A 25,429-nucleotide genomic window follows, 5' to 3' on the forward strand; every position below is an offset into this window, starting at 1 on the left:
AGTCCGCGCGGGATACGAGGCTGTAGCCGAAAGGGAACCTTGAAACCACTGTAAAAGGCGCGAAAAAGTGGAGGGTAGTGGAGCTGGGCGCCGCAAATGCCTTGGCCTACCGTTGTTTTCAGTGGCTAGTGGCCCTGTGCAGACTGTCAACCTGTGGCTATACTGCCATGAAAGCAGCATTGGCCATTCGGATTTGGTCTGGTTTGGGGTGTGGTTGTGTTTGTGGTTGGGTTGGGCAGGTTGTTTTCTTCCATTGACCTGAGTTAATCTTTCCTCTTTTCTATTTCTTGATCTTCTTGTCACGCTCTTCCCATTATACCCTCTCCTCTCTTCCAATCCTCGCCTCACATTGCCTCTTCTTTCTCAAGCTGTGTCTAGCTAGTCTCTCTGCTCGCTCCTCTTCATAATGCTGGCCATTCGAGCTCTCCGAACTCCCGCCTCCAGGCAAGCCCTGCGCGCTGCTACTCCCCGCGCCGCCGTCTTCTATGTATGAGATCACCACCAAAACTACCCCAAATTTATTCAAAGATGCAATTTGGGCACAACATGGGCATTCACTTACACCTTCTCTACAGAACCGATGCTACTCAACCTCTGGCGAACGAGTTGCTAAGTACAACGGTACCAAGGATGCCAATGTACGTTTTGCGCTCCCTCATAAAACACCTTTTGGATGATCCTAGCGCTCGGCTGGGCCGAGCAAGGTGCCGAGATAAAATAACTCAGTCTCGATCGACACAATGCTTGGCTTCAGTCAATTGAAGAGATATTTTGCTAACTCATCGCGCAGGGTAACTTCCTGGTCAGCTTGATCGAGGGTGACGGTATTGGCCCCGAGATCTCTCAGTCCGTCAAGGACATCTTCGCCGCCGCCAAGGTTCGTCATGACAACTCGCCCACCCGTATAAGTCGCACCAAAAAAGAAAACAATTATGCTGACACAACATCTTCAAGACCCCCATTGCTTGGGAGCCTGTCGACGTTACCCCCATTATCAAGGACGGCAAGACTGCCATCCCCGATGCTGCCATTGAGAACATTCAGAAGAACAAGATCGCCCTCAAGGGTCCCCTCGCTGTACGTCACCATGAACCAAATTTGTCACAGTCTGCGTCTCTCTCATGACCCAATGGCTAACATCTCTCTCAAGACCCCCGTTGGCAAGGGACATGTCTCCCTGAACCTTACTCTCCGACGAACATTCAACCTCTTCGCTAATTTGCGACCCTGCCGATCCGTCGCTGGCTACGAGACCCCTTATGACAATGTCGACACCGTCCTGATCCGAGAGAACACCGAGGGTGAATACTCTGGTATTGAACATGTTGTCGTCGATGGTGTCGTTCAGAGCATCAAGCTTATCACCCGTGAGGCTTCCGAGCGTGTCCTGCGATTCGCCTTTCAGCACGCCGAGTCCATTGGCCGCAAGAAGGTCCGCGTTGTCCACAAGGCTACCATCATGAAGCTCTCAGATGGTCTCTTCCTTAAGGTTGCCCAAGAGGTTGCCAAGGACTTCCCCGGTATTGAATTCGACGCTGAGCTCCTCGACAACAGCTGCCTCAAGATGGTCACTGACCCCACTCCTTACAACGACAAGGTCCTTGTCATGCCCAACCTCTACGGTGACATTCTGTCCGATATGTGCGCCGGTCTCATCGGTGGCCTTGGTCTTACCCCCTCCGGAAACATTGGTGATGAGTGCTCCATCTTCGAGGCTGTCCACGGTTCCGCTCCCGATATTGCTGGCAAGAACCTTGCCAACCCTACTGCCCTCCTCCTCAGTTCTATCATGATGCTGCGACACATGGGTCTCACCGAGCACGCTTCTCGCATTGAGACCGCTATCTTCGATACTCTTGCCGAAGGCAAGGCCCTCACTGGTGATCTTGGCGGCAAGGCCAAGACCAACGAGTACGCCGCTGCCATCATCTCCAGGCTGTAAATATACATCCTTTAGTTTAGATACCTGCCTCCTCACCCGAGGGTTTATACGCGATTTTCTTTTTTTTTAAGGGTAGTGTACTTATTGAGTGTACCAGACCTAGAATCAGGCACGGCGAAATGATTAAGTTACGGAGTTGCTCTTGATGATGCGGACCAATAAAAATAGTGTATGAGATGAGAACCAGTGCAAGATAATGCCTGATATGCGATATAGTATTGGTAACAACATAGTCAAAATTCAAAATTTATCGCTCTCGTGTCGCTCTCATAGCAACAGTTACTTCTAGTCCGAGGTAAAACTCCTTCCATATCTCGCCACAATTTTGCGTGATGCTCATTCATCATGAGTTGCAGATACCTTTTTTGAGTGGTGACCAATTTTTTGCGCTAGGTAGGCGTTGGCTACCCTACAGTTCATCGCACCAGTTTCGGGTTCATTGGAGATTTTGTACCCTTGTGCTAATTCCCTTTTGCGTTATGCCCTACACCTTGCTTTATATAAGTTTGAAAAGGATGGCATTTGTATCCAGTGGGATTGTTGAAGAGATGTAGTATCTCGCATGTGAAACAAGACTACTTGCCGTGAGAAGATTCATAAAGAAAAGCGGCCAACAACATTCATTCAGCTAGATCAAGGTGACGAGAGCAAAGAAAAGATACGACTTGACTGAACATGCCGAACCACATTCTGTCCCATCTTATTACGCTTCTAGTTCAACGCTGCCCCAGTCACCACTAATAAGTTGTAGATGCCTGATGCAAAGTGCAATAAGCGATGCTCCGTAAGTTACATGCAGGTCCAGATTCACCAACCCCCCTTGTGCATCGTCTTTGTCCCATCCAGTTTACCCTGATCCAAAAACCCAAAGCATTGCCGTTGAGCCGTTTGCGCCGCCTTGCCATCGCACCCTGGGTAGCATTTGTCACCAAAAGCAACTCCACATTTGGAAGCTGTCTCTAGACCTCATAGTCGACCAGATCGAATTTCCTTATCAAAAATTTTGACGCCCCAAACCTCATAAAACTGCAGGACTCCAACGGTCTTGAGTCGAAGCCTCTTTCCACAATTCGAGGCATCATCATCGTCCTCCTCACTTTCGCTATCCGAACCCCAGGATGGTAGCACAGGCAGATTGCTGCTGTTGTGATGTGGATGAACCGTAGCCTGTTCCTTGCCCTTGCCCTTGCCTCTTCTCTTCTCCCCTTCTTCAATTGCGTCCGTAGGGCGAATGACCCTGTCGAGACGATCGTCCTCCATAGCGATCCACTCCAGCTTCAGCTCGGGATGGTGAGAGAGATTATCCACGATGAAGTTCAGAATCTCCCGCATGACCCATATACATGTGTCATTATTCCTGAATCGAAGAATGTTTATAGCACGAAGGTTGACTAGTCCAGCGAAATACTGCATGAAGGCGTGCTAATATTCGTGTTAGTGACTGACCGGACTTCTGATATTGCCAACTTACCACTGCGTGGATATTCATGCTGAGAGCCAGCTCCTCGAGCTGCACACCACGGTTACAAATAAGTATCATTGCCTTCTGATTCGCATCCCAGCTGTTGCTGTTTGATTCGTCCTTGATCATGAGTCTCTTGAGTGTGTGCATGTGCTTCCTGAGGACGAGCCGACGGATCTGGTCGATTGTGACGGTAGTTCGTGGTGCGAAACTCTCAGGCTTATGTTTAGCGCTTCGCTCCAACAAGAACAAGTCGTGCAATTCTTCAAGCTGGGACATGCAGTTGAGGAATGCGGTCGAAACATTGTCGGTAAAGACACTCCGTAAGGCCAATGGCGAGACCTTGTTCTCTTTGGAGAGCAACGTCCAGATTGGGCCCTGATTACCAACATTTAGTAGGGTCAGGTTCTTAATGCACTTCAGGTCAATAGCCCTCGACAGAACGGATGCCTTGACAGGGATGAGATGAATGCTCAGTGTTTCTAGTGCAATGCCACGAGTGTCCCGTAGGTATTCGTCAATCGAGCGTCGTGACTTTTCGCCGTCGTTGTTTTGAGCTTTTCCGAAGACTTGATCCTCGATATGTTTGATCTCGAGATGAGTCGTTTTGATCGCGCCTCTGATATGTTCAGCTTCCTGACTTAGTTCTCTTAGTTGTGTCACTGAGTCCTTGAACTGTTCCAACTCAGCAACAGTACCCTGCACACGAATCGCCTTGATTTTCTGGATGAAAGCATCGTTTTCGTCCTGCAACTGCTGTAGATTTGACAGTAGGGACTCATAATTCACCCGCTGTGCATCCAAGTTTGTGTGTACTTTGTTCAGCCCTGGGGTCGAAGATGGGTCTGCGTTAGCATCCGGTGTCTTCGAAGGTAATCCAGAGGGATCAGCAACTGCCTCTGGTGTTTCTGATTCTTTAACTCCAACTTCCTTCTCCCCAATGTCCTTGGTCTGTTGTTCGTCCGAATCCACTTCCAACTCATCTATGGTATCCAGATGTTCAATTTCGATATCGTCTGGTGATGCATCATTGTTTGAGTCGTTATTCTTAGACAGTGGGGTCAAACTTGATTCCGTTGTCGTCGGTTTCGATCCGCCACTCTCATCACTCTGTTGCTCCTCATCATTCTTAGGTGTCGCTGAGGTGCTACCGGACGGTTCATTGTTTGACTGAGAAGGGAGCTCACATGAATCCACATATTTTCTTGCTGCCTTTTCAATCACGTCCAAAATATCCTGCTGGGCTGTCGAGAAGTCACGAGTGCCATTTATATGTGACATAAGTCTTGTTGAAACACTGCGGATAGATGACACAAATTCTTCCCGAGGATCTTCTGAATTGTCGTTGGTGCCGGCTTCTTGATCATCCTCTTGGCTGGTCGCTGCCTCGCGAGGACTCTGGATAAGCGCAGGCTTCTTGGTAATAAAAGGTTCGACATCAAATATTCTTCCCAGGATGCCCTCTTGAAGTTTACGCTCTTCCTGGGAGCGAAATGTCTTCGCAGGGCCGCTCGCGTCGAAGCTGGTGCTCTGGGAAACGGGAACCACTTGAAACTCATCATCGACATCAGAATCGTCCGGATCTGAGTCAGGTGGCGGTCGTCTAGCTTGCAGGCCCAGACTATCAGAAAGAGAAAGCTGCAGTTCGGTAAGTGTGGCGGAAGAATTTCGAACGCAAGTCTTGAGCTCCGTTACCAATTCGAGATTGTCGATATCGAGAACGGAAAGACTTTTCAGTTTTTTGAAACCCGAGAGCGTTGGGGGCTCCTGTGTCACAGAGTCACGCTTACTTCCCTTTGCCTTGGAGGATTGCTTGGGCGGTGGCAACAGAGGAGGTGGTGAAGTGATGACTGGCAGAGATGCCATAGCACCAGCCAGTGGGGCTGAAAACACTCCCGGGGGAGGCCCAGGCGGAGGAGGAGGAATATCTGGCCAGTGAGTTGAAGCGGGAGGTAGAGGAGGGTCAATGCTAAGAGGGAGAGGAGGGGGTGTGATGTAGTATGTATCCCCGGCTTGGAGGCGAATGTGGAATTTTGTCAAAGTTTTGATCTTGTGAAGCTCACGAAAGACCGGTCTGCTTAACTCAACGCGAATGTTCCACCTGGCCAGAAAATTAGTGATCAAGAACTTTCCAAGAAACCAGATACAGCCTGCTGTGGAACACACCTAAAAGATTCGAGTGACTTGGCTTTCTTCAGAGTGAGATAGAGTAAAGTATTAAGGAACTTGCCACAACTGGCACTATACAGATACGGCTTGTAGGCATGCTCGGCTTTCACGCCAGTGCTCACTGTATCCATAGACAGTTCTCTCAGGTGCTTCGCGTAGTTGTAATCACTCGTAGTGAAGGTGTCGAGGCCACCCGCAAGGCCATCGATTGGGGATTCGAACCTCACATCATCGTCATCGGGAAAGAGGATGTTGAAGCTACGATAGAGCTGCGCGGATGCCAATTCATGAAAGTGCCGAGATACAAGAGCGCAACATATCAACTCAGACTGGGAGCACTATGGGGTCGTCAGCAATGTCGCACGAGGTACAGGATTGTGAATCTAGTCACGAACATGCGACAAGATGTCCTGCTGGGTCTCAGCTGGGAGATCGAGAAAGGTGAGTCTGCGCTTGGGCGGGGTGGCAGCCTCGTTGCCGGTGGCCTCCGCATCCATGATGATTGAGCGGGGGCAGCGTGGCAACTAGGCTGACTCAAAGGCGAGGAGAGAACAATGAAGCAGATAGATCGAAGAGTAGAAGGACAAGGTCCTCAGTGGAACGGCCTCAGTCTCAACAGGCGATGCGACGGATGGATGGATATTTCGCGATGCGACTGGGGTAATGCGATGCGATGCGCTGGGCATGCAGATGCGCCGATGTAGGATGTGCTCGAATGGATAGCGTCGATCAGCAGGAGCTAAAGAGGAGGCTATAAACTGGGGCCTAAGAGATGAGAGAGATGCCGAAGCGACGATTGGGATGGGGAGACGTGTATGAAGATAGAATCATTCGGTTGAGTAAGGAATGAAACAAAAAAACGAAGCAAGGATGGAGGAGAAGCAAATCCAAGCAAGTCCCAGTCAAATCAGTCGCGAGCCGCTTTGGGGTCGTAGTCGCAAGTCTCAAGTTCTGGGTTAACGTTAGCTGAAGTTGAATTGTTGATCGTTGGTTGGCTGTGAATGGCGGCTAGTGCGGGGCGGATCAACGATGACCAGCTAGGATCTTCTGACCCAGTGCGCATTGCTCCGTAACTCAGTGGAGAAACATACTCTAGGTAAGGTAGTGTGGCAGCTCTTGCTGACTGCCTGCACCTCAAGTTTGGCTTTGCTGCACTGAATAACTTATCTGGAGGATAGGTACCTATCTTCCTAGATTCGAGTAGCCTATAGTGCCTCTCTTAGCAGTGGAGGCGTTGCAGTTAGCTGCTGAAGTTTGACGATATCTGAATCTTTTCAACCTCTAAAGTGCCTGCATGCTTAATTTGTCTTTACCGGTCAAATGATGTTGTGTAACAGTGCATATTAACGGCACCCACGGTTTTATACAGAATCACGAAACTAGAGCATCCTGATTCTAGCAGCCATCCTTTCTTATGATAAATTGCCTTTACCAGGGATGATCGCCCTCAGACACTTCATCTGGGCACCTACATATATCTTGTGCCAGGTGTCACTGCTACAAATATGGATAAATAGACTAACTCTATATGAGTCACAAACAGAGACAGCTAATCTTTGTTACTGACGTTGAAGAGGCTGAATATTTATATAAACTCTTCACTGACTTCATCCTACACACGTGGCAACATTAGACTTGCTATGCATTTTTTTCAGCAACTTGATTAGCAAAGCCAACAGTGGTAGGGCACAGAGTATGACTCCCACCGAGGGTTGATCCTTGAAGTTGACATGACATCAACTTCATGACGATTCTGTTCTGGCAAATAATCCAGTGTACTTTACTAGTAAGATATCTACCTTGCCAAGTTTTGATCTTTGTGGGTATGTGCGGTAAAGGCATACTGACCAAGACGACACATAATCGGGGCCCGGGTGGAAATAAATATGATTTTCATGGTTTATTTAAAGTGATGCTATGTGCCCCTCAACTATTAGATACCTGCTTGTCAGCCTCAAGTTATCATGATCACTACATGAAACATCACATCTCCAAATCCGCATCCTGGTTTCTTAAGTGCAACTAATGACTAACGTTGCCTTAGATCTCCCGTCCAGGCATGCACTAGCCGTCTGATATTGGAAGCTACCTTAGGTAGGTTCTAGTTAGTGTATATCTACGGCGTCCGAAAAAACGCCCCCCACCGTTAGCCTGACATAGTGTCTTGTTTCATGTTTTGAATGTTTCTGTTTCTCCGTAAGTTGTGGGATGGGGTTTTATAAAATCAAAGGTATTGATCAAGAGAACACCTATTTGCTGGATATTATCATTTCCAACCAGACTGAGTCCCTTTGATTCTGTTTTGAGCCACGGTGTTCTGAATACTGCAATTGTTCTCTGCATGGATCACTTCTAACTAGGGCTTACTTTGCGAGAGAACGGCGTGAATATTGAGCGCTGATATTGTAGTCTATGTAATTATAATCACAACATTGTGTTGACTGGTCTTATATGGAAGAGTATTCATTGATTTTTGCCTTTGATTACGCGGCAGAGCAAGAAAAGGGGGAGATATCTCGATTACTTGCGATCATCACAAGTGTCTGGGTCTAGGCACATAATTGCCGAGAGCCAAGTCATCAAACGGTGGGAGGGCAGACTGTTGTGTGGAACGACGAGTACAACAGCCAGTTAAACAATTCAACGCTTGTGTACGCTCGTATAAGATGACGCTCGTATATTGTTACGGTCAGTGCAATCATGACCAACAGCTCTCCAAGTCTAACGCAAAGCGAACGTTGGCTCTAAGAACATCATGAAACTATAGTTGGTGGACCTGGTGCTCTATCATTCTTCCCCGCCCTCTAAACTGCGGCCCTCAGGTTCCACCTGCAGGGCTGTGTGGCTATGTTCGATCCCTCTGGACCCCTTGAATCAACGCTTGGGTCAACTCAGGCACCCGTCAGTCATCCGTTTCATCGTCTGTCGTATTTCTTCCATCCTCACTCTCACTCTGACTGTCATTCTTGTTTATTGAAACCGAATTGACATCTTCCACGTCTGTCGCTATCATCTTTGTTACAGAAACTACTCGAGTCTTTGTAATCGCATTCACAGCTAAAGATATTATATTATCGTACCTTCATCACCACCTTCATCCTCCCGTCTAAATATACATCTTGAATACGAAAACGTTGAAACTTTCCTTTCGAATTAGAGTATCAAAATGGCCGACACAGAGGAGCCCCAGTTCAACACTCTAGCTGAGCGCATTGCTGCTCTCAACAAACAAAAGAGTTTCACAGGTGCCCCAAGCCAAAGTCCCGGACCAGTTCGCAAACGACCGCCGCCTCCTCCCCCTCCTGGCCGGCCAGCAATTGAATCTAGAAGCCAGACGGTACCAGCTATTTCGACCACTTCAACACCGTCGCAGAGTAATCTAGCGATTCCTCATCGCCCTACGCGAAAAGCGTCGACACCACAATTAACAGCGCAGAATGGTCAACATGATGTCCAACAACGAGCCCCGCCTCCGCTCCCAAGTCGGACCCCAACTATGCAGTCCGCTCCGTCTTTACCACCAAGGCGACCCTCAACGCAGTCTAGTCTAACAGTGCGGCGGAACTCTGGCTCGTCAGAAAGATCACAGAACTCGGCGATATCTTCGTTATCTACGGGCAGGCCTCCATCATCAGTGACGAGTGTCAACTCTGATGGAGCCGGCTATAAGTTGCCACCTGCTTATGATCCCGCAAGTCTCCCCAAACTTCCTCCATCAAGAAGAGAAAAAGAAGCGACCGTCAAGGAGGCAGCGAAACCCAATCGTGCTCCGCCGTCACCGCAGCCCCCACGGGCTATTGAGCCTGCGCCTCCAGCTCGACCTAGTCTGCCACCTAGGCTGCCTTCACGCCCAGCAAAACCACAAGCGGATGCTACACCTGAACCACAAGCGGCGTCGCAACCCAGAAAGTTACCCCCAAGGCCATTGGTGAACTCAAAAGCGAAGACACCGGTGATTCTTGGGTTTTCAAACAAGGACAAACCCAAAGACTCCCAGCCAGCACTACCCACACGGCCTCCGATCCCAGGCCGCTCACAATCGGGAGATGAACCACCGCCAGTGCCGCTCTCTTCTCGACCCTCAGTCGCCCAGATTGAAGCGTTCGAGACGCGGGCTCTTACTCCATCTGCCCCAGTATATGGATGCCTAATATGTCGGGACTGGAGCGATCCAGATGCTGTAGCTGCGCAGTATCCTCGAGATACTGTGCCGAGGGATGACCCGGTGAGTTATCTGGCTCAGGTTCTTTGTGGCCCATTTCCCTCATACACGGACAAAGCGCGAGCGATCTTTACTTGGTTCCATCACAACATTAGTTATGATACCGCTGCATTCTTTGGCAATAATGTAAGGCATATGACGGCGGAAGATACAATTTTTACTGGTAGAGCCGTATGCGCAGGATATGCAGAAACATACAAAGCGATCGCTAACAGAGCTGGCCTTGAGTGTGTAGTTGTCACCGGTCACGGGAAGGGCTTTGGATACACTCCGCTCAAGAAGGGCGAGCGCCCACCAAGAGCAGATCCAACCGGACATGCTTGGAACGCAGTGCGAATCGATGGTGGTGACTGGAAGTTACTGGACGCATGCTGGGGTTCCGGACATGTAAATGGGCAAAGTTACGAGCCCAAATTCTCTCCTCTACAATTTACCAACGCCAATGAGAACTTTGGCCTCAGACATTTCCCGTCCGAATCACGATATCAATTCAGGGCGGACGGCCAACCAGTCACGTGGGAAAACTACTACACTGGAGGAATTGATGGCGAGCCCCATGGAATGTGCTCAACTACAGGTGAAGAGGGCATCGCCGAGTCCAGTGTAGAGCCGAAGCAGCGGCATATACCTATTGACAGCGGTGAGGTTGTGCGATTCCAATACTCAAAGGTTTGCGAACACTGGTCAGAGAAGATGTGTGGCGGTAAAGAGCGGCTGGTGCTTCTCTGCCTTCCCCGAGGCGATGGTCAGAAGGAAGAGATGATACCCATGGAAACGAATGGATACTGGTATTGGCTTGACGTTAATGCAAGCGATCTCGGGCCTCGCGGCAAGTCGGTACGGCTGCTTGTTCTCACAAAGTTCGGAGACCGCGAAGATGCAAGGGGAGTCACAGGCAAAGAATTCCTCGCCAAGTTCGGTAGATGCGCAATGGGCTGGTCGTACCTTGTTACATGGGACTTGGTTTGAGGCCTCTCATCTGATAGTCACATACTTGGCGTCTCCTGATGGTACTATATATCTGCATGTTGCAGTCTGGAAAGACTTGGCGAATACACGCCTCATCGTAAAATCTCCGTCCCGCACCTCGGTGCATGAACTAGACACCTGACGACCACTTCCTCAGGAAAATGATATGGACCATCTTTTAGTGCAGATGGTGAGTTTATGCACTGGAAACTCAATGCTTAACAGGAACAGGGGCGTATCATCAGTTCCTGAATGCTACGTTCCAAGTTGCCTCTTACGGCATTTTGATGAATGTAATATGAGAGGGTAGCAGAAAGTCGGTACCCATGTTCCCAATGAGATATATGATGATGTTTGCTAGGTGGTATTGTCATTGACCGGGTTCTATAAAGCACCATAGTACTAAGGATCGACAGGCAGCTCCTCCCGTCGAACTTGACTTCTTACCGCGAGGGGTATAGTGGATCTTCAGGGTAGAACCGAACGACGAGAATTGGTGCCGAGACATCTTTTAGATGCATCTTTTTCTTGGACCTCATCTTGGCAATCCCCATGACGCACACACGGGCTGTGCACCTGTTGATGATATCAGAAATGGCCTCGTGTACAGATTTAAGTTTATCACAGATACTTCAGTTTTGCTTATGGTGGAATTTGGGAATGGCCATTTGTGCATTAGTAGGTAGGGCACTATGTACTATATAGGAGCTTAAGAGAACTCATGAGAGCGAAAGGTACCTAAGGTATCATGAGTAATCGGCTTTTACAAGCTAGAAGAGTGACCAAAGACGGAATACTACCCCAGCAGTCTATCTATCCACGAGTATCAAATGCGAAAGACTATAAAACGAGTTACATAATTCATCATAGTATGATCATCTATATTGTAATAACTGCTATGCTGAGTTTGGTCTAAGTCTTGGTATGATAGATTGCCAATCGACTCTGATAAGCAATTCAGAATGCCTCTATTGGAAAGGCCAGCGACTGAGTACCTAGATACAACCTTATCCGTAAGGTACCTAGGCAGCCGTCATGCAAGTGCCTCTTTTCTCCGCATCTGTGGGTTCTTGAGGTAGCAGCCAGCCTTTGTGGTTACCTAAGGTCCTACCAGAGCAGGGTATCAAGAACGGCGATCGTGACTTTGAGGTAATCACGAACTCCGATTTTTGGTGCAACTGGCCTTGAGAGGAAGGGCACTCTTCATATCACACCCACTTATCACATAAGTTAGTTTCAGACTCGTAGCATTGGTATCGGCCTCTTTATTGCACATGGTGATGCTGGGGAAGGCTTCGTAATGTGCAAATGCATCATTACAGTATTGCCTGATACAAGACAGGATAGAGTCTTGGCCCAGCATGAGAGAACCGCAATCACACAATTTAACGTAAGACTTCCAGGACTTCAAAACCTCTCACGTTGTCACGTGGGGCACTGGCTAAGCTGATAAACTGACAAGTACTTTTAGCAGGGGTTTTGCTATGCATGATACTACACAACAAATACAACCAAAAGCTGACTCGAGCGTCATACGGAAAGACTCGGTAAGACCATTCACTTGATCTCGGACGACCGATGAAGGACCCTTTTACGAAAGCATATGCAATAAATAAGCAGCCAAGACTCTTCACAAAGAGCAGAGAAACCCAAGTGTCTTGGCGCTTCGGGTTTCTGACTACGAATGCAACGCGCTACCATCTCCAAAAGGCCCATGGGGCAATCATCGCCCCCAGTTCGACTACCCCCGCACTTCTTAACGCTTAGATTGGAGGATGTCAGGGTGACCTGGATGGATTTAGGCATGTCATTGGACTGACTCAAAGTGACTACCAGGGAGCGCTCCCCCCTTGACAGTTTCTCGAATCTTTTGACTCGAGTGTGAGCAGCATTTCGGCGACATCGTGGGTATAGCCGTCTGCAAGTGAGGGGAAAATTGGGTCCTTGACATGCACACAGCCTCAAGCCTGCATATGGTTGCATCTCCTCAGCACGCAGATAGAACGGACCATCAAACCCTTCTTGAGCTTCGGTGGAGAGGCTCAAGACATGATGGTTTATCCGAGTACGCCTGGGCCTATCAGCACCACCGACACTTGCCAATGGACGTCTTGGCAGTCAAGATGTTCACCGTCCACAAGAATTTGTGGCTGTTGGCAGAGTGGACCAGGATGCCAGTTTCGCATAGGCATGGCGTTCTGATCTAGGATTAGGCTCGCCATTATCCACCACCATCCTAGTCAGAACATGGCCGAGTATATAAGCATGAGCCCCAGGTTTTAGTCCCTTTGCCTTTGCCTTTGGCCTTTGGACCCAGCGTCACCAAGTGACCTTGCCGACTCCAGATCGAAATGATCTCCTACAATGCCCGCAACCAGAGAATAGAAGCCTGGGTCAACGCGGCTGCCGAAGAAAGCGAGGATGCCGCCCCCACAGATCCCGAAGCCCGCGACCTGCATGACCAGGAAAAGGCCCAGCGAATCGAGCACGAGGATTTGTGTCGCGACAAGAAGCAGGTAGGTCCTAGCTCCATGAGAATAAATGTGCGACGTTATGAATGAAGGTCTGACTTTCTCGTTCCGAAAAGACGTATAAGGGCGCGGTCTTATTATGGCTCGCCTGGCAAACTACCGGTGTTGTGTATGGCGACATTGGCACCAGTCCCCTTTATGTTTTCAGCTCGACTTTTAGCGAACAGCCGTCATGGCACGACCTCGTGGGAGCTCTGTCGATAATCATCTGGTCCCTCACCATCATCGTAACACTTAAATATTGTTTCATTGTCCTGTCAGCCGACGACGATGGACAAGGAGGAACCTTTGCTCTCTACTCTCTCCTTGCTCGATATGCCAACATTGCCCGCGTCGATCCCAATGGCCCGGAAAGAATTGTTGTGCGCCTGGATCGTGAGACGGGCGCCGAACTCGCACCCGCTGGGAGAATGGCCCGAGATTTTCTGGAACGTAGTCGGGTTGCACAGAGCGTCCTCAAGATTGTTGGCGTTTTGGGCGTTTCCATGGTTGTGGCCGACAGCATTCTGACACCAGCCCAGTCCGTCTTGGGCGCCGTCCAAGGGATTCAGGTTATCAGACCTGATCTGGGAAGACCGGCTATTGTGGGGACCTCGTGTGCGATCCTCATTGCGCTTTTCTTGCTGCAGTTCATTGGCACGTCCAAAATTGGCACCTCTTTCGCTCCCGTCGTTGTTGTCTGGCTCCTCTACAACTTCTCCATCAGCATATACAACCTTGTCTTGTACGATCATACCGTACTCAAGGCATTCAGCCCACATTATGCGTTCAAATACCTAATACGAAACGATTCTGATGGATGGAAGTCTCTTGGTGGATTGCTTCTCGCTTTCACCGGCGTTGAATCACTCTTTGCAGATCTGGGTGCTTTTGGACAGCGAGCCATACAGCTTTCATGGTTGTTCCTGGCATTCCCATGCTTGTTGATCACATATTGTGGTCAAGCTGCTTATATTTCTCAGGATGAAACTGGGTTGGCTTTTACCAACCCATTCTTTCGCACTGTTCCCGAAAGCACACTGTACTTCAGTATCATTATTGCCGCACTCGCTGCTGTTGTGGCCAGCCAGGCCGTGATCACCAGCTCTTTCCAACTCATTTCTCAGTTGATGAGGCTCAGCTACTTTCCTCACATCAAGACTGTTCACACCAGCCGTCGATTCCATGACCAGATTTATATGCCACTAGCAAATTGGCTACTCATGACCGGTACTGTTGTGGTTACGGCCGTTTATAACAATGTAAGTTACCCAGCCTCATTGTGTCACTTTGGAACGGACTCGTCTGACATGACTTGAACTAGACAACGAGCTTGGGTCATGCTTATGGCGCATGTGTCATTATCGTTAGCTTTATTACAACGTGCATGGTGTCGCTAGTGGCACTCATCATCTGGCGTATCTCATCAATCGTTGTTCTCATCGGGTTCCTCATCTTCATCCTTCTCGACAGCATTTATCTTAGTGCAGCAATGAACAAGGTGCCTGACGGTGGTTGGTTTGCGCTGGTCCTGTCCGCCATCCTTAGTTCGTCCGTCATGCTTTGGCGATGGGGAAAGGAACAGCAGTGGGAAGCAGAGCAAAGGGACATGGTGGACCCGGCAGAGTTCCTCATGTCCTCTCGGAGTACCTCAAGAAACAACTCAATAGCAAGGGGAATTCAAGGTGAAGGTTCTCTGCGCTCGACGAGGCTGAGGCTTTCACCTGAGTTTGGAGGTGGACAAGTAATGGTCGCTCCAGGACTCGGAATATTCTTCGACAAAGTGGGCGGGAGTGGTGATCACATCCCGAAGGTATTTTCGCAGTTCGTTCGGAAGTTCCAGACGAGGCCACAGGTGATCGTTTTCTTCCACATGCGCCCCCTTTCTCAGCCTACGGTTCCATCTGACCAACGGTTCGTCATTGCGCGTGTTACAACAAAAATTCCTTCATGCTATCGTATTGTTCTGCGACATGGTTACATGGATGACGTTCTCACACCGAACTTGGCGCCTACGATTGTTAACGAGTTGATGACCTTTATTACCCGAGGTCCTTTCCCACCTGATGAGAATGACATGCCACCAGAGTTTCGAGAAGAGCTTGAAGCGCTGCGGGCCGCCGAAGAAGCACAAACCGTTTATCTTATGGGCAAACAGACTATGCGGGTGCAGAGGCCAGAAAAGAGGAGTATTTCCAGTATCCTACGCCGGGTAGCACTTGAAGCATTCTTGTGGATTCGAGAGAATTCACGAACCAAGCTGGCCAATTTGGATATTGACCCCGATAGTCTGGTAGAGGTGGGCTTTGTGAAGGAAATTTAAAAACGACAACAATATTGAACACGAGATACCCGACACATGCGCAAAAAGAATAAGGGACGATTGGGTACCAAAAGTTAGATGGATTACTATACGATTTTCGGACACAGGCGCTTTGGATTTTGGGTTCAGCTGGGAGTTTAACTGATGATGGGCTTAGTAGATGCCTCAGCTTTGCTTTGTTTTACTATACTGGGTGGGATGGGAACTCTCCGCTTACCTTAGATTTGATCATTTGCTTGTACATGGTTTCAAGGCGGAAGCGATATCGATATACCCTTAAGAGCGAATGAATCGATGATTATGTTGCATATGTTCTAGGCTAAAGACCTTAGTGATGGGCGAGATTCTATTGACTGAACTAATTTCAGAAGCATGAATCTTAACGAGAGAAGTTTAGAGACTGATTGATAACCCCTGGTGTTGATCTTCCTATCAATCTCTGTCGTGTATTTTGCACGTGTTTCCGCGTAATTCATATGCCACTCCACACCCCGGCTGTGTTCCGCAGTGTAACAACGTGTCACCAAGCTTCACCTCAACAATACCTAGAGACCTCACTTTGCTTTAATAGGATTCGGAGCGCAATTGTGTTGGACAATCCATAGCAGCCGCATTTCTGCTGGTAATTCTCCCAATATCGTCTTCCATGATGCTCTCTTAACCCTCAATACGCACCGCCCAACCCATCATCGCGCACCTATCTCAAACTACTACAACGCCAGAAGCCGCCCATCATGACTACAACCATGATGACCTCACTCTCTCGCTCTGAAACACTTACACTCTCGACCGTCTCTGCAGCTGCTTTCGCGGTCCTCGCAAACACCCTCCATGGCGATGGCGAGCCTCTCATGGCATCTCTGGCCCTGTCGGTCCTCGCCTTTGCGCTCTGCTTCGCCATGATCCGCTGGCTAGGCCCTACCTTCATGCGTGCTGGCTTTCAAGGCCGCGACATGAGCAAGGCGAACCGCGCCGAGATCCCCGAGTGCATGGGCGCTGTGTGCGCTGCGGTCTATCTCCTCAGCGTCATCGTCTTCATCCCATTCCCGTTCTACAAGGACATTGTTGCGGCGACTAGTGGTGGTGGAAACCGTGATGTCGTCGTTGAGCTTCAGCACGTCAACCAGGGCCGTTTTCTACATCGCTTCCCACACAACAAGGTGCGCAGAACCCAAAGATGCATGTCATGTCTGGTGCTTTACTGACCTCGTTAGCTTGCGTCATTCCTGGGCGCCATCATCTCTCTTCAAACAATTGCACTTCTTGGTATTGGTGATGATCTCTTCGATATTCGCTGGCGGCACAAGTGGTGGATCCCCGGCCTGGCTTCGATCCCTCTTCTTGTCGTTTACTTTGTAGACTTCGACGTCACTTCTATTGTCCTACCTCTTCAGCTTCAGCCGTATCTCGGCGAGCTCGTTGATCTCGGGTTTCTCTACTATGTTTACATGGCGTGCGTTGCCATGTTCTGCCCTCAGAGCATCAACATGCTGGCAGGTATAAACGGCATTGAAGTCTCGCAATGCATCGTCATCGCTTTTCTCCTCGTCTTCAACGATTGCCTGTACCTCTTTACGCCATATCCTCACCCTGCTACCGACTCGCACTTGTTCTCACTCTACTTCCTCCTCCCGTGGATAGGCGTTTCGTTCGCCTTGCTCCTCCACAACTGGTATCCTGCCAAGGTGTTTGTTGGCGATACCTACTGCTACTTCTCGGGTATGGTTTTTGCTGTCGTCGGTATCCTCGGCCACTTTTCAAAGACTCTCGGGCTCCTCCTTGTCCCTCAAATATTTAACTTCCTCTACTCATGCCCTCAGGTCTTCGGTCTGATTCCCTGCCCACGCCACCGACTTCCTCACTTCAACGCCCGGTCTGGCCTCATGGAGCCGTCTGTGACTCCTTGGTCACCCGAGCGTCAACCCCACCCCTTGGTCGCCCAAGGCCTGCACTTTCTCAACAGACTACGCCTGGTAAAGGTGACAACCGATGAAAAGGGTCAATTTGTCGAGACAAGCAACTTTACCATCCTCAACCTCTGGCTTGTCTGGCGTGGACCACTCCGCGAAGATCGATTGGCCTTTGAGATTACTATGCTTCAGCTTGTTGCTGGTTTCTTTGGACTGTTTGTGAGGCATCGTCTCGCACTGTTGGTCTTTAAGGAAGATAACTGGGGGACTGCTGCGCAATATTAACAGAAAGAAAAGGGTTTGCGCCTTTCTCAGAGCCACAACCGTACCGCCTATCCAGATAGAATATCATTCCACTGGTTGGAAAGTTAATGATTTAGAATAATACCCCGATGTCACGGAATGAATGTCGCCTACTGTGAAAATCATCTTGTCCTTTGGTTCACCATGTTATAAGAGATTGCAGTTCAAGATGGCCATTGAGTCTTTCAAAGGGTGTATTTCCCATCATTCAGGGCAATGCAACATGACTATGGTGAGTACGTGCAAGTAGGGTTGACGCCTATAATTACATACAACGATTCCTTCAGCATCTTTCCGTAAGAGATTTACTCCATCCTACTCTTCACTTGTTTTGTTTCATGGCCAACCCTCTTCAACTGGACATCAATCAAAAAACATCCCGAAAAAGGACCACATAACATCTCTGCTTTTTCTCCCTCAGGAGAAATCCCATTGACCCGTAGGCACCAAACCTGGTGCGCCGTTCCCATATTTAGATGCCAGGGTTCAATTGACAGAACCCTTCAATCCCAGCATCCGTAATCCCACAACCTCCCCAAACGCCAAATCAAAGGGGTAATCATCTGACGTACCAGCCAGTGTATATAAAGGAAAGAACTCCAGGCTTTTGATCCCGTCATCCCCAATCCCAAACAAAACAACAAAGAAAATCTTGAAACGGTTGACACATTAAACGTACAGACACTTCATCCTTTTATGAAGACCCATTGGCAGCGGCTACGGGAGCCATGATCACAGTCTCCGCCGGCTTCTCAATCGATGGGGAATCGACGATGATATCAACCTTGGTGTCCTCAGGGCTTGAGATAGAAGGCTTGAGAACGGCATGCCCTCCAGCTGTTCTCCCGGCAGCCTTGTTCATCCGGCTTTTGGTGTAGTCGCTGAGACTCAGCTTCTTCTTTACAGGACTAGGGTGGGTACCAATGCCGTTGACAGCCGGCGGAGCGAATGGACTTGGCAATGGACCTGAAAGGGGGGAGTGACCGACACCGCCAGACTTTGGCGTTGTTGCGTTGTGAATTCCTAGTCCTGTACTATCGAACGCTGGCACAGGAGGTAGTTGCACGCGTAGGTCGGGAGTCTTTGTCTTGGTCGATGTGTCACTCACAGCCGATCCTAGTACAGGAGTCGTTGTTAGTGAAGAGGCATCTGCCATATGTGTATCTCCCGGTGCAGAAAATAAAGGTGGTAATTCTGAATCCGATCGCTTAATGACTACCTCGTGCTCCAGAGGCGAGTCAACTTCCATGATGGTACCATTGGATACCTGGCTGACAGATGATCGCCTGCGCAGATCCTCTCCTTCAGTTCGGACTTGATGGCGGCTATTTAGTAGTCGCTTCGAGAGCGAAATGATCCGCTTCTTGGGACGAGGTGATTGATTTGGTCCACTAAACCAGGCGCCCTCGACAGGGTCCGTCTGTACCGCTGCATCACAGTATACTCCCCTGGGAGAAGCTGATGATTGGCGTGATGGAGTCGCCGCGGAGTCTTGATTGGAGATTGACAGCCTTTGTTGGATATGCGGAGAAGAGCTAGCAGGGGATCCTGAGTGGCTTCTGCAAGTCCCAGCATCGACGTAGTTGCCATGAGACGCAACTGAGCCATTGCGATGCTTCGACTTCGAGGATGTTGAGCCAGTACCATCCGATACTCGCTTCTTCTTCCGTGACGGTTGTTGCTGCTCCATTCGACGGAATGAATCCTCAACCATGGCAACCTTCCGCTTGTCTCGATCCGTTGGCTCAGTCAGTATGCCTAATTGGTCGAAAGATCCTTGGCGAAGAGGTGTAAGGTCACGACTCGGTGGTTTGCTTCGCGTAGACCCAGATTGGGATCTATTGTCGTGATCCCCAGCATCGTCAACATGGCCTTCACTCGTGGCTCGACTGGTGGCAGTCTGCCCCGTGTTTGTTGGGGAGATGGCTTGTGTTTTCGGCTTTCTTGACTTCTTTTTTGCTGGCGCGCGTCCTTGGGGTTTGCCGAAGAGATACTGACGGTGAAATCGTGCGAATGCACAGTTGTTATCCAGATCGCACGCGCACCCGCCGTATTCGGAGAGAATTCGATCTATCCAATTCGATATTGCCATGTATTCTGTCCCATCTACCGGAGTTTCCGTATTGTTGGTCGAGTCATCGTCACTTAGGCCAAGAAGATGAAGCCATCGCGTATCCACACTCTTCTCCAGCCGGAAATCCCAGGGCAAAGTGATTTGCTCGTTGGCGGAGATATATCTGTCGCTAACGATCCAGAAATGGTATTCGCTTTCATCGGAAAGATATGTATCAAGCTGAGCATTGGGCTTGCAACTCCTGCGGACATAACGAGCAAGAGAGCCCTCTTGCCTTGTATCGATGTACAAAGGTAGGACAGGGTGAAAAAAGACAAACGGGAGAGGGGAAGATAAATCTGCCCAGAGGTTGACAGGGTCAGCACAGTAGTCCTTTTGAAACCCAATTTCACCATTCAGCTCAACAAGAGGTACATCCTTCTCGATTGGTGTACTTGATTTGAGAAACCTCCACCTGAGAGCTTTGCCATCGTCCAGTGTTCGTGTTGCATCACTGACTTCAAGCTTAGGCTTGTTGGCTTCCAGGTTTGAGGGAGCCTTCTGAAATACTTCCGAATGGCGTCTGCCAACTTCACTCCGCATCGTATTGGGTTCGCGAAGCCAGCGAGATAGCGCAGTGGGAATAGCAAGACTGGCAAAAGCATTGTTCCGTGACTCGGGGACATCCCTGGCATTATATAAGTCGTAGAACTTTTCAGAGTAATGATGGATTTGAAAATCATCGGGAAGGTCGGGAGGGGTAGTTGCAGGGCTGGGAGGGTGGGCAGTATTTGATCGGCCATTTCCGTATGAAGGGCTCCGTTTGGGAGCCTGGGAACTGACAGACTGTGATGAGCGATGCTTCGCCTTTTTGGGAGGATGATGATGATCTCCGGAATGGCCATGTTTTCCATTTTCCTGTGGACTCGTATGGCCATTTATTGGTAGCTCGGTAGGTCTCGATCTCTTCTTATGGCTTTTGGAAGGTGGTCTTTTTGTTCTTTTATCGGCACGCTCGTCCGTCGTTCCATTTATTAAGCGTAGTGTCCGATCAAAAGCCTTTTGACGATCGAGAGGGCGCGGTTTGCATTCTGCACACGAGTGTGCAAAATCTTCGCGCACAGCTTCCTCTCGATTGTCAGGGTAAAAGCAGTCGATGTGCTGCCACGAATCACATGACTCGCAATAAATCGTGTTTCCATCATCGACAGAGAAGGTACATATACACTTGATAGTATATGGCTCTTCTTCCGCTCCCTCAGTCAGTTGGGCAACTTCGTCTTTAGGCGTTGCGCCCGGAAGAGCAAGAGGGGCGATCTGACTAGGAGTCGCAGACTGCGTGGACAGCGGCGCTGGTCTGTCGGTCATAATCTGTGCTAGAGATAATGTAGTGAACACCTGAGGGGAGTATGTGTCTAATCTACTGTCGCGGTCTTTGGAGCATGACGACGCCGTTCAGATGGCGCGTCGGGGAGACCGTAAGAAGGAGTCGAAAACCAGAGTGGTTTAAATAAGTCTCATTCGGCAGGACAAGGGTGGATCGTATTCCGACCGCAGAAATCGCAATCGTCTAACAAGAGACTCGAGGCAGGTCGAGACGTCGACACAAAGGGTGGAGGGTCAGCGGCGCGACAACGGGAAAAACAAAGTCAACAGTCGTGATCAAGTCGACAAGAAGATGTCGAATATGAAGCGTAGACGCGAGTCGGAGGCGTGTTGGGGACACGGTCGGTCGGTTTCTGTTTTCGCAAAACTCGTTGTGATCGGTCACGGCAGGGTTGAGACGAGTTAAGGTCGAGGTGTCGAGCGCGGAGAAGACGAAGATTAAATGTGTAGGTGGCGAAATTCGATGGGGAAATCAAGAGAAATAAGATTTGAGACTACTCAAACACAATCCATACACAAGGAGCGCTTGAAGCAGAATGGAGATAACGAGAGGTGAGGATTGAAGATCGTGGACTGCACGAAGAAGGGTGGGTGATGGGAAGAAAGAGGATGGGGAGGAGCGACAAGCCCGGGAGTGCTTCAAGACAAGTGCGGTACTGGTGCTGGTGCTCACTGGTGGTAGGCTGGGCTGGTACTGGTACTGAGGTACCGGCCTGGGACCTGCCTGGGGTTCCATTTCCAGTTGGCTAAGAGGGGGAGGAGAGCACCTCAGGTAATGGAAGGGCAGAAGACAAGAGTACGTACCTCTGGTATCTTCACCTCATCAGCGGCTCACGCTTCCCATCTCATTCTCTTGATGGCTCCCACTCAATCTCAGCGCGCAGAAGCAGCAGCGATAGCATAAGAGGGTGCCAAAAATTGAATGGGCCACTGGGCCGTTTTTGGTATCCTCTCCTGGTGCTTCTGGGCTGGATTGGGCAGAAGTTCCTGAGAAGGAAGTGTGCGAGTGAGGGAACGGGGACACTCCCACTCCAGCGACAGTGGCCCCCCAAAGAAAAGACAAGACAGAGAGACATGGAAGAGAAGAGACGAGACAATAACCAAAATTTGGCGCTAGACCAAACCTTGACTGGCGGTGGATAAGGAGAACTCTTAGTGCAGGAAACAGGGCACGCAGGGCGCATTGTTGGCCTGAGGCACTAACAATAAATATTGTCCCGCTGCCGCTGCGCCTGAGCACAGGGCTAAGGAGGGGGGAAGGAAACTCAAGAGAGCGGAGGGGAGAGGGTTTCTGCTGGAAATTGCGTACGGCGAGTTTTTGTTGGCGTTGGCGTAGCCAGCCAGGGGCTTGTTTGTCACTGAGTGAGTCCGTTGAGACTCGAGTATCGTTTGAGATAGCATGTGTGAGGGGAACGGGGATGGAAACAAGACAAAGACATGAAAGCCATGTCTCTCGAGTCTATCGAGTCTGCTTTGCTATGCTTTCTGCTTTGCTTTTGGTGATGGGCCGACACTAGGAGTTGAGCATTTCGGTATGAACGGGAAGCGAAGGAGTCGGGAGGGGCTTCATCAGATTTTCAAAGGCAAAATGATGACGGCCACTTTCAGGGATTCAGGCACGTAACCTGAGCACCTCTCAGAGCCAGTCGAAGGCAATAAACAACAGATGACAGCTGAAGCTGGGTTAGCTAGCCCCAAGAAATGACTGTGGTTGGCGGGCTTGCAGTGGAGATGAGTGGGGTGTCTGAAATTTGGCACCCGCCACAAATAACCTGCGCTTGGTGAAACGAGACACCATTCATTCTAAGTTAGTGTTAAGCTAGCCTGAGGCCGCCGAGGTAAGTCCCAGGAAGGGGAGGGAAATACCGTGTGCCTAGGCAGTATTTTTATTTAATGTGAGTCTTGTTCGCCGCGTAGAGATTTGCTTGAGATGAGAAGGATGAGATAGTTCAGTAGAAGAAGCTTGGCCACTCGATGCGAGTGCAATACATCATGATCTTAGCCACGACATTCACTTCCAAATCTTCGTGAACAATATCGAAATCTGGACCAGACTGCTTTAACAAAGATGTAATCAAATGAAAAGAGTCTAGCGTACTAGCACAGTGCGGTACACCAAATATTTGATTCGCACTGTATGTGAGGACAGTGCTCGACAAGGACGGCATATCCTTGTTGCTTCGACTGGCTTGTTTTGCAGGGAGCAGGCTTGGTACCAATCGGGCTTTCTACCTCCAAACCAATCAATGCGGGCTGTTCCAAGTTCATTACTACATTCTGCATGCGAATCTGTGTTAGGAGCCTGTGAAAGATTCCATGATAAACAGAAGTGTGGTGCAAGCTGACTGCGTGATAATGATGATAGTCGTCACGTCATCACCATCGTGCAAATTGCTTGGTGCCAAAGGAGCGACGATTGCGTTGCATTTTGTAAAAGGTAACATTTTAACAGGAAGCCCGAGATGCAAAAAGACTCCTTACAATGAATGAAGGGCGTGAACAAGAGAGTATCTGTTTTAACCACACTAAACTTGTCTGAAAACACCTATCAAGAACCCATGAGGTTTATGCCTTCTTACAATCCTCTAGAGCACCTCAACAGGAACCAAACACGTACATTCAAAGACGGGCCTTCCTAGAGACGCCGACGTACTCGTCCCATGGTCTGTTCATAATATCTACGGATATGTGCAACAAGTTTCCATCACTATCGTGTCGTGTCTGTCTCGCGATGCTGCCCGTATTCGCACCCATGCTTGGCTGACCAGGGCATGGAAATGGCCTGTGTATGTATAAGATCCGAGTGCAACGCTGAACTGCTGCAAATACAAATATCCGTTTTACAGAGCACCGCCTAGGTAGGTATCTTCCATTTTCCTGTGACCTCTTCGAACTCGACAGCTCGAGTCTTTGGTAAATGGTGGCATTCAACGCGAAGCATGCACCGACAGCCGAAGGTGACTTCCTTCCTCTGAACTGGCAGACCTTCGCTGCCCCCCTGCCCCCGTCGTGACGAAACCTTAGCCTCAAAGACTCACACCTATGGAAGTGGGGAAAGTTGCACCAGAGGTAACACAGCATCAGGGAGCAAGAAAACTTCAAGCCTTGACCTGTGATGCCAAAATTCACCAATCCAAAGACTCGTTTAAGCCTCTGCTAAATTGGCCTAATATATTTGTCACCCATGGTATACGTCCCGAGTTTTCTTGTGTTCCCTCGGCATGGTACACACAGTGTGATATCAAGTGACGAATATCGACTCGCGGGCAGGGGTTGGCCTATCGGCAAAGGTCAGCATGAAAATACGCATTGTCCAAACATGGAAATGCCATTGAAGCTCCTGCTGAGCTATACATACGCCAAAAGCCAATAGCAACACCAGGCGACCAGCCCAGAACCGGTGCGTCTCACCGTGACCCAACTGGTGAGGTCCTTCTTGTGGTATGTCGCTGTGACATACCATAATGATTCTGACACCCTTCCTAATTCCCAACAGGAACCAGCCAGCAAGCGCGGTAGATGTCAGATGCAGGAGCAACCGCATGTACAATTTCATAGCAAATTTCACATATTCCTTCTTCATGCCCGCCGCAAGCAGCAGATCACAATGAAAGATGGTGATAAATCAAAAATTCCGCCCCCTATGGTCCCGAAGGACAATAGAGAGTAGAGTGACTCCGCGGGTGTGCAATGCAGGCCCTCCACACTAGAAAGGCCAATTCTTGAGCTGGCTTTCCTGAGGCAAGGTAAGTATGAAGAGTTCAAAACAGGTTGGAAGAAAAGCACGATTATATACCAATGTCTGAGCATGGCCCGTGCACGAGGCTTCGACTTTTGTGCCTCAGGTCGTATGTCGGTCAGTAGCGCTAAGTTTGAATGGCTCCATGGGATTGGACAGTGAGGAGGCTGGGCTTGCAAGTCGACATGTTGAATGTTCCACCTCCGCAAACTTGAGACAGGAACCTGCATGAGAATGAGCATGAGGCAGGTAGGTAGCTTTTGACTCTCATGATATTGCAAAACGATTATCAACTCAAAGCCAATAATTTATACGCTTTCTTTGGCTGCCATACAAACTCATTTCGTCAATTATTATAATGGCTTTCATGCTCGAGACTTGATTCAATCATTTGGTTCTAGACTCTTGGCTCCATGATAAGGTAAGGTACGTAGCTTCTTG

The 25,429-nt window shown here is 49.4% G+C and overlaps 7 protein-coding genes across 9 annotated transcripts; 4 read left to right on the forward strand and 3 right to left on the reverse strand.

The window, feature by feature from the left end:
• Positions 1-114: 114 nt before the first annotated feature.
• FOXG_06282 (isocitrate dehydrogenase [NAD] subunit 2, mitochondrial) lies at positions 115-2,221 on the forward strand. The gene is made up of 5 exons (XM_018384877.1): positions 115-487; positions 576-638; positions 791-877; positions 955-1,077; positions 1,151-2,221. The coding sequence occupies exons 1-5, from the start codon at positions 407-409 to the stop codon at positions 1,940-1,942; spliced, it is 1,146 nt and encodes a 381-aa protein (XP_018242038.1). The 5' UTR covers positions 115-406; the 3' UTR covers positions 1,943-2,221.
• A 280-nt stretch (positions 2,222-2,501) lies between these two features.
• Positions 2,502-6,710, reverse strand: FOXG_06283 (uncharacterized protein). 2 transcript variants are annotated; one of them, XM_018384878.1, is made up of 5 exons: positions 6,665-6,710; positions 5,969-6,524; positions 5,571-5,911; positions 3,414-5,505; positions 2,502-3,364 (listed from the first exon to the last, which is right to left on the reverse strand). In XM_018384878.1, the coding sequence occupies exons 2-5, from the start codon at positions 6,068-6,070 to the stop codon at positions 2,909-2,911; spliced, it is 2,991 nt and encodes a 996-aa protein (XP_018242039.1). In that variant the 5' UTR covers positions 6,071-6,524; positions 6,665-6,710; the 3' UTR covers positions 2,502-2,908. The 2 variants fall into 2 exon arrangements, with proteins under 2 accessions (XP_018242039.1, XP_018242040.1); XM_018384879.1 differs by having other exon boundaries at positions 3,414-5,911.
• Positions 6,711-8,481: 1,771 nt separating this feature from the next.
• On the forward strand, positions 8,482-11,619 carry FOXG_06284 (uncharacterized protein). 2 transcript variants are annotated; one of them, XM_018384880.1, is made up of 2 exons: positions 8,482-9,921; positions 10,024-11,619. In XM_018384880.1, exons 1-2 carry the CDS (start codon positions 8,740-8,742, stop codon positions 10,762-10,764), a joined length of 1,923 nt encoding a protein of 640 aa, XP_018242041.1. In that variant the 5' UTR covers positions 8,482-8,739; the 3' UTR covers positions 10,765-11,619. The 2 variants fall into 2 exon arrangements, with proteins under 2 accessions (XP_018242041.1, XP_018242042.1); XM_018384881.1 differs by having other exon boundaries at positions 8,482-9,798.
• A 1,127-nt stretch (positions 11,620-12,746) lies between these two features.
• Positions 12,747-15,980, forward strand: FOXG_06285 (potassium uptake protein). Its single transcript, XM_018384882.1, has 3 exons — positions 12,747-13,280; positions 13,352-14,536; positions 14,599-15,980. Exons 1-3 carry the CDS (start codon positions 13,116-13,118, stop codon positions 15,595-15,597), a joined length of 2,349 nt encoding a protein of 782 aa, XP_018242043.1. The 5' UTR covers positions 12,747-13,115; the 3' UTR covers positions 15,598-15,980.
• A 134-nt stretch (positions 15,981-16,114) lies between these two features.
• On the forward strand, positions 16,115-17,922 carry FOXG_06286 (UDP-N-acetylglucosamine-dolichyl-phosphate N-acetylglucosaminephosphotransferase). The gene is made up of 2 exons (XM_018384883.1): positions 16,115-16,757; positions 16,812-17,922. The coding sequence occupies exons 1-2, from the start codon at positions 16,332-16,334 to the stop codon at positions 17,790-17,792; spliced, it is 1,407 nt and encodes a 468-aa protein (XP_018242044.1). The 5' UTR covers positions 16,115-16,331; the 3' UTR covers positions 17,793-17,922.
• Positions 17,923-17,925: 3 nt separating this feature from the next.
• Positions 17,926-22,948, reverse strand: FOXG_06287 (uncharacterized protein). The gene has a single exon (XM_018384884.1). The coding sequence runs from the start codon at positions 21,229-21,231 to the stop codon at positions 18,505-18,507; it is 2,727 nt and encodes a 908-aa protein (XP_018242045.1). The 5' UTR covers positions 21,232-22,948; the 3' UTR covers positions 17,926-18,504.
• Positions 22,949-23,631: 683 nt separating this feature from the next.
• Positions 23,632-24,991, reverse strand: FOXG_19212 (uncharacterized protein). Its single transcript, XM_018399409.1, has 2 exons — positions 23,867-24,991; positions 23,632-23,794 (listed from the first exon to the last, which is right to left on the reverse strand). The coding sequence occupies exon 1, from the start codon at positions 24,328-24,330 to the stop codon at positions 23,869-23,871; it is 462 nt and encodes a 153-aa protein (XP_018242046.1). The 5' UTR covers positions 24,331-24,991; the 3' UTR covers positions 23,632-23,794; positions 23,867-23,868.
• Between the last annotated feature and the right edge of the window lie 438 nt (positions 24,992-25,429).

This window comes from Fusarium oxysporum, chromosome 2 (assembly GCF_000149955.1).
Source record: "Fusarium oxysporum f. sp. lycopersici 4287 chromosome 2, whole genome shotgun sequence".
Classification (NCBI taxonomy): domain Eukaryota; kingdom Fungi; phylum Ascomycota; class Sordariomycetes; order Hypocreales; family Nectriaceae; genus Fusarium; species Fusarium oxysporum.

Bases quoted from the DNA above. Each gene is read 5' to 3' on its own strand.
- FOXG_06282 (XM_018384877.1), top strand. From the start codon at position 407: ATGCTGGCCATTCGAGCTCTCCGAACTCCCGCCTCCAGGCAAGCCCTG. The intron at 639-790 runs GTACGTTTTGCG...CTCATCGCGCAG, and splicing joins ACGGTACCAAGGATGCCAAT to GGTAACTTCCTGGTCAGCTT. The intron at 1,078-1,150 runs GTACGTCACCAT...ATCTCTCTCAAG, and splicing joins CCCTCAAGGGTCCCCTCGCT to ACCCCCGTTGGCAAGGGACA.
- FOXG_06283 (XM_018384878.1), bottom strand. From the start codon at position 6,070: ATGGATGCGGAGGCCACCGGCAACGAGGCTGCCACCCCGCCCAAGCGC. The intron at 5,912-5,968 runs GTTCGTGACTAG...ACGACCCCATAG, and splicing joins AGCAGGACATCTTGTCGCAT to TGCTCCCAGTCTGAGTTGAT. The intron at 3,365-3,413 runs GTAAGTTGGCAA...CACGAATATTAG, and splicing joins GCATGAATATCCACGCAGTG to CACGCCTTCATGCAGTATTT.
- FOXG_06284 (XM_018384880.1), top strand. From the start codon at position 8,740: ATGGCCGACACAGAGGAGCCCCAGTTCAACACTCTAGCTGAGCGCATT. The intron at 9,922-10,023 runs GTAAGGCATATG...GCTGGCCTTGAG, and splicing joins CTGCATTCTTTGGCAATAAT to TGTGTAGTTGTCACCGGTCA.
- FOXG_06285 (XM_018384882.1), top strand. From the start codon at position 13,116: ATGATCTCCTACAATGCCCGCAACCAGAGAATAGAAGCCTGGGTCAAC. The intron at 13,281-13,351 runs GTAGGTCCTAGC...CGTTCCGAAAAG, and splicing joins TGTGTCGCGACAAGAAGCAG to ACGTATAAGGGCGCGGTCTT. The intron at 14,537-14,598 runs GTAAGTTACCCA...GACTTGAACTAG, and splicing joins TTACGGCCGTTTATAACAAT to ACAACGAGCTTGGGTCATGC.
- FOXG_06286 (XM_018384883.1), top strand. From the start codon at position 16,332: ATGACTACAACCATGATGACCTCACTCTCTCGCTCTGAAACACTTACA. The intron at 16,758-16,811 runs GTGCGCAGAACC...TGACCTCGTTAG, and splicing joins ATCGCTTCCCACACAACAAG to CTTGCGTCATTCCTGGGCGC.
- FOXG_06287 (XM_018384884.1), bottom strand. From the start codon at position 21,231: ATGACCGACAGACCAGCGCCGCTGTCCACGCAGTCTGCGACTCCTAGT.
- FOXG_19212 (XM_018399409.1), bottom strand. From the start codon at position 24,330: ATGCTGTGTTACCTCTGGTGCAACTTTCCCCACTTCCATAGGTGTGAG.